This window comes from Tarenaya hassleriana, unplaced genomic scaffold, assembly GCF_000463585.1.
Source record: "Tarenaya hassleriana unplaced genomic scaffold, ASM46358v1 Cleome1078, whole genome shotgun sequence".
Lineage (NCBI taxonomy): Eukaryota > Viridiplantae > Streptophyta > Magnoliopsida > Brassicales > Cleomaceae > Tarenaya > Tarenaya hassleriana.
This window is the reverse complement of record NW_010961049.1, coordinates 1-6,153: the sequence shown is the minus strand read 5'-3', so window position 1 is coordinate 6,153 and position 6,153 is coordinate 1. Positions and strand designations below refer to the sequence as shown.

At 40.5% G+C, this 6,153-nt stretch overlaps 2 protein-coding genes and 1 long non-coding RNA gene across 3 annotated transcripts; 1 reads left to right on the top strand and 2 right to left on the bottom strand.

Annotated features, from left to right (window-relative positions):
- Positions 1–4: 4 nt before the first annotated feature.
- Positions 5–946, bottom strand: LOC104805030 (cytochrome P450 86B1-like; the record flags this gene model as incomplete). The annotated part of the gene is made up of 1 exon (XM_010529431.2): positions 5–946. A coding segment is annotated over exon 1 (855 nt), but the record flags the coding sequence as incomplete, so codon positions are not given.
- Positions 947–1,825: 879 nt separating this feature from the next.
- LOC109116325 lies at positions 1,826–2,607 on the bottom strand. The gene is made up of 2 exons (XR_002023783.1): positions 2,515–2,607; positions 1,826–2,298 (listed from the first exon to the last, which is right to left on the bottom strand). It is a non-coding gene; the product is annotated as an uncharacterized LOC109116325 (long non-coding RNA).
- LOC104805029 (protein SIEVE ELEMENT OCCLUSION C-like) lies at positions 2,297–5,545 on the top strand. Its single transcript, XM_010529429.2, has 7 exons — positions 2,297–2,765; positions 2,857–2,964; positions 3,054–3,491; positions 3,629–3,737; positions 3,829–3,950; positions 4,274–4,765; positions 4,860–5,545. Exons 1-7 carry the CDS (start codon positions 2,592–2,594, stop codon positions 5,460–5,462), a joined length of 2,046 nt encoding a protein of 681 aa, XP_010527731.1. The 5' UTR covers positions 2,297–2,591; the 3' UTR covers positions 5,463–5,545.
- The last annotated feature ends 608 nt before the right edge of the window (positions 5,546–6,153 follow it).

Sequence of the window (6,153 nt, the reverse complement as noted above, 5' to 3'; positions counted from 1 at the left end):
CGGAAGAATCGTTCAAGCTCCCGAGCTTCCTCAGCTTGATTCTTCGGTCCCTCACCGTCTTGTCTGCAAACACGTGGACGATTCTGACAGCTTTCCTGAGCTTCTTCTCGTGTCCGATACCCAGAAACCGCATAGGCTTCCAGACGAAAGGCGGTAACAGAAACCTTATGAGAGTGTACTCTGTAGCCTCCTCAAAGGCCTTGGCAAAGGGGATTTCGGGTAAATCGATAGCCAGGGATCCCGGGTCAACCCCGAAAGCTGCGCCACAGATGTTATCGAACGTGAAACGGAGGAGGACGTCTTGAAGATCGAAGCTTTTCCCGGAACTAGCCATCTTCTCCATCAAAGTCAGGAGCTCTTCCTTCACCAGATCACGCATCGTCGCGTAAGAATGATCCGAGAAACGGGCGGAATGCATCTCCATCTTCGCCACACGTCTCTCCTCCTTCCAGAGCTCATCGTCGGCGTTGAAGATCCCGTCTTCGAGAAGATCTCTGAACCTCTCTCTGTAGAACTCGCCCTTTGGGTAATTCTTGAAATTGGTCTTGAGGATGTACTCTATGTTCACAGGATCCACGGTCATGATCCCGTACGACCCACCAAACCAGACCCCTCTGTAATGGAAAGTCCCGCCGGCTTTGGCCAGAGCTCCAGTGCACCAGTCGAACAGATCGTTCCTGTGGACGATGAGAGACGGCAGGATCCCCAGCACGGGCCACGACATTGGCCCGGCCTTGTTCGATAACTTCTCGCGCAAGCAACTGAGAAGAAACAACACGGACAGGGCGAGAACGACGTCTGAAAACCTCAGGTGAGCGTAAACCCACTCGAGTATGGAAACCGCCGTTTTCATCTCCATGATTTGGATTCTCTTGAAACTTTTTTTTTTTAATCTCACTGGTGGTCACTAACCAGAATGTGTTCATGAAAAGTTCATGTGATGAATTCTCGGTGGATGATGATCCATGTGGGTATAAGTAACCGAAGCAAAGATAGAGGCGTGATTAATGGTAACACCAACTTCATTTGACGTCTTAAATCACATTAACTGTGACCTTAATTGAATTGATGAATATGTGTGTGTGTGTGTGTATCATAATAATAGCGGTTATCACTTGCACTTTCTTGATTTGCTTTCTTATCCCTTTTAGGACAGGACCAAGCATTCATCCGAATGTCCCCATGAATGTGTTTTATGTTTCAGATGGATTTCTCATTATCCATGAATCAAGAACACAAGTATAATTTTACTCATAGACTACTCGAAAAAAATCGGAGTATTTGGATTCGTATTTGAGGCTTACGGTTATCCAGGATACGAATATCCACAACAATGTTTGGGTACTCGTTTGTATTCGGATCCGAGATTATTTAATGAAAAACAACAATAATTACATAGAAAACTTGACAAAAACGAAGATGTGATTATAAAGATGGATGAATGTAGTCAAACCCGAAGATAAAAAGAGTTGGTGAAACATAAATAATAATAAGTTCAGTATTTTTTTTAGATGATGTTGAGAAAAGAGAAATCGTTTAACCGAAAACAGTTGCATTTTATCAAAATATTATAAAGATGTAGGATATATCTTTATAACAAAACTATTCGAATATCCGTGAGTAACCATTTTAAAGAAATTTTATTACCCATATTCAAATTCGGATTTGCGGGTGTTTGCTCGGATTTGGATTTGAATGAAAATGAATACTCTAAAATCGGATATTCGCGGATAACCGGTTTCTGGTTAAATTTGTCAGCACTAGCTTGAGACTCAGAATGATATGATCATATTAATTGATAACCACCGGCCGGGGAAGAATTGGTGAATCTACTACCATGATGGGTTTTAACTTCCAACCACCTAAAGTTTCAAAATTTAATAACAGTCCACAGCAAAAAAGTTTCAGAATTTGTGTAAATTTTGGACAAAACAGGGTGAAGTGGCGCATTGGTTTCATAGTGATTAAGGACCAAAAACGAGGAAAACTCCACCAGATTTGGTTTCTGATGCTGAAACCCTCTTTTGCTTGGAATCTTTTTCAGAAGAGGGAAAAAGGCATTTAGTCTATGAAACCACTATGGGTCCCCCCTTTCTATCCTTCTTACCGGAACAGATTGCTTTGCATGGCAAACACTTTCGAAGCTAACATTCTTCACACAGGTCTGGGACAAGTTATAGCAGTGATGGTTAGGTCCTCTGCTTTCTGGTTCTCCTGTATGATCATGGGTCGGACCGATATTCGGGTTATAACTTATAACCCTTGTATACATGCTTTCTCCCTTGTATGAGAATGTTTCTGCAGTGAAAAAAGAGGAAAAGTATGTTAGTTTAAGACATTAGAGAAAGGAAAAGTGGTGAAACATGAAAGGAAAAAAGATAAAGACAAGTGGTGGGCTTTGAATAGATTCCAGAGAGATTGTTCAACACTCTTTAGTTCTAGAGACCCTACTGACTTCAACTAAGACAAGCATATATGTTGTCTTGCCACTTATACAAAGGCAAACACGCTCACTCATCTCTGCAACAACTGTCTGAAAGCCTTGACATTGTCGGTAGAACCGAACAGAGTATAGGTTTCTGGTTAAAAACATGGCCATGAGATTAGCTGGGAATGACGGGTTTTGGAGCAGCTTGTCTGTTCTGAATGAAGATACCCTAATGCAGAGTCTTCTCCTTGGTCATGTTCCTGATGGCCGCTGGCTTGATTCTGAAATGATGCTTCAGGAAGTCGAAAACATCATGCACATTGCTTTGGAGAATGAAGTGAGCTATTTTTTGCCAAACCCTGTCTTCATTTCATCGAAAACCCGACAAACTGCTTGTTGCTCATATAATCATGCCATGAAACTTTCAGGTTTCTAGCCCACCTATGAGTTCTGAGACCTGGAACTGTATCAGCGGCATTGAAGTGGTTGAATCAGTGGAGACACTGCCTTGTACAATCTCCAGAGTCTCCCTTCAGGTAAAAAAATAAAATCGATCCCTTTTTCTCATCATAACCGTCCTACCTATAAAAACAAGAACCGAAACTAAGTAGCTTGAGAATTGCAGATGCTTTGTCAATGCACAGGGGAAAGGGATATTCAGACAAGAACAATGGCCGTGTTTGATCTTCTGCGAAATTATCGATGGGATGTGAAAGTTGTGATAGTACTAGGAGCTCTGGCTGAGACATATGGAAGACTCTGTCTACCAAAACACCTTAGCTCCTCTGATCCTGTGGCAGCATCGGTTGCAATCCTCAACTGGTTGCCTTTCAATACAAGCAAGTTCAGCACTTGGCTTAAATCTCTGAGCTTGCTGGTTAGGGCTATGGTAGATGTGACTAAATGCATCATTGGGTTTGAAAGACTGCCAGTGAAACAGGCAAATCCAGACAACAACGTTGTGGGAGAAACCGCATCTCAAGTCTATTTAGCTGCTTACTGGGTTGTCAGAAGTGCAATCACATGCTTGATGCAGATCGCCTATTTCAAGCAATCCCAGCAAGTGCATGTTTTCCCCCCTCTTCTATCACACCCTGCAAAAAAAAAATAACACAATTATTCACTACGTCTATGTTAACATCATATTAGGCAATTCATGATCAGATTTTCTCATGGGCAAGATTTTTGTGCAATTAACAGGCATCAGATTCGAGGATAGCAATGAGGGAATTATCAAGTTTAGGATATCGGTTGACCAGCATGCAGATCAGTCTCAAGGAGCAGGTAGAAGAATGCTATGAACAAATAGGTAATCTTCGGAATGTTTGGTTCCAGAAACACAACTTCTGTCAAAAGCAAAAACCCTAATGCCAAAGGGGCTTGTCTGTTGCCACTTGTAGAGGAAGAAATCTATTGGAAACTTCACAACATTTTCACAGAGAATAGTGAAGATAACCAAGCGGTACTTCAACTGCTGTTTTCACTGCAGGATGACTTCCCACTTCAAGATTTCTCCAGACAGGTATAAAGAATCTTTCTTTCTCTTTTCCCTCTCTCTCTCTCTCTAACCTTTTCCTATTCTATTCTTCTTGTTTTCAATCTTTTAGCTTTATTTCCTTCTGAGAAACATCATCTTCTACACTCCAGTTGGATTTAGATAAAAATGGAACGGAGTATTCAGCGAGACAATATTACAGAATCCTTATGCTTTATAAGTAGGAATATTCACAGTCCAAATACTTCTAACCTTCCTTCGAAACATAATCTTGATTTCGCCAAAGTATCTACACTTGAAAGCTGGACAATCTCTTGTGTTTTACGTCGAATTTCAAAATCCAATGGCAGATAGCTATAACTGAGCTGAAAGATAAGGTCATATTGCTGCTACTATCAAAGCCAGAGCTCCTACCTCTAGAGCAACTTCTCTTCCTACTTCAACAAACATATGACCATCGGTCCAAGGTTGAGAGCAACAGAAACTACGACATTATATGGATTCCAATTCCATCATCCACAAGATGGACAGATGAAGAGAAGGGAATCTTCAAGTTCATCTCCAACTCCCTCCCGTGGTGCTCAGTCAGGCGGCCATGGCTGATGAGCTCCACGGTGGTGAAGTTTATGAGAACAGAATGGAATTACAGAGACGGTGAGACAATGATGGTGGTGCTGGATTCTAATGGAAGGATTGTAAACATGAATGCCATGGATATGGTGCTTATATGGGGTGTTAGGGCATACCCATTTTCAATTTCCAGAGAAAACGAGCTCTGGGAAGAAGATGGATGGTCCATGCAGCTCCTGCTTGATAACATTCATCCTGCGTTTGAAACATGGGTAAGATAAATCTCTACAATTTTACAACGACCCTTCCTACCCTTTTCATCTAATGATTAAATTTCTGTTCTTCTGGTGAAATTATATGAATTAGATCGAAGAAGGGAGAGAAATCTGCATCTACGGAAGCGACGATTCGGACTGGGTTGACGAATTCAAATCACAAGCACTAAAAATTCAAAGTCTAGGGTTCCAGTTCGAGACGATCTACCTCGGTAGACGCAGTCGGGACGAATACACAAAACTCAATTCCTTGACCATGAATGGCAACTCAATCGTAATCTGCTCTACAATATTCTATCCTCGGCTTGAAAGCATCAGACGATCCAAGCTCCGGCGAGGCAAGTCGCCGGAATCCGATCGCGTCCTCGCAGAAGTCTCCGAACTCCTTGACTTCGATTACGACGAACACAAGGGTTGGACCGTCATTGGAAAAGGACGGGCTGCGGCGGCGGACATTGTCCGGCTGACGGGAAGGAATGCGACGGAGTGTCTCCGGAGAATTCGGCGGTGGGGAGAGAATGCGGCGGATCTGGGTTTCTCCGGAGCGCTGAAAATCGCCAGCGAAGTGAATGAGAAGCCATGTGAGGAGACTAGCTCGGTCGAGGTGCCCTCGGAAGCAGCGGCGACGACGAGGAGGGTTGTCACGTGCGAGAAATGCAAGCGACCAATGCAGAAGTTTGTCGTTTACCAATAAGTCACAGCCTTGTTGCTTTAACATAAACGGCCACAATAGTATGTTTTTTTCTTGGTTTATGTAATAATTCTAACAATATATTAATAAGGTAAAATGTTATTTTCCTACACTAATTTAGTAAAATGTGACCTTTTCCTACACGAATTTTTAATTTGATAAAAGTATACACTATATTATCAAATATCCCAAATCTATACATAAATTACCCAATTTTACTACAATTTACTACACAATCCGAAACAGTGTTAAAATGTCCGTTAATTGATGATGTGGAAGGCCACGTGGCGACTGACGTGGAAGGCCATGTGGAAAATTTTGCCACATCAGCACGCCACGTCAGATTTTCAAAAAAAATTAAAAAATTAAAAAAATTAAAAAAAAAATTTAAAAAAATTTAAAAATTTAAAAAAATTAAAATCAAAACTAAAATAAAATAAAATAAATATAAAAAATACATATATATACATACAAACATATATAAATACATATAAAATATATACATGTATATATATATAAACATATGCAATACATATATATATTGTACATATACATATATACATATACATACATATATATATGTATACATATAAAATATAAAAAAATACATGTACATACATATATCTATACGTATATATACATATATATTCATATCTATATACAAATACAAATATAAACATATATACTCCTATGT

Excerpts from the sequence above, each read along its gene's own strand:
- LOC104805029 (XM_010529429.2), top strand. The coding sequence starts at position 2,592 with ATGGCCATGAGATTAGCTGGGAATGACGGGTTTTGGAGCAGCTTGTCT. Across the intron at positions 3,492-3,628 it reads ATTTCAAGCAATCCCAGCAA|GCATCAGATTCGAGGATAGC; the intron begins GTGCATGTTTTC and ends TGCAATTAACAG. Across the intron at positions 4,766-4,859 it reads ATCCTGCGTTTGAAACATGG|ATCGAAGAAGGGAGAGAAAT; the intron begins GTAAGATAAATC and ends TATATGAATTAG.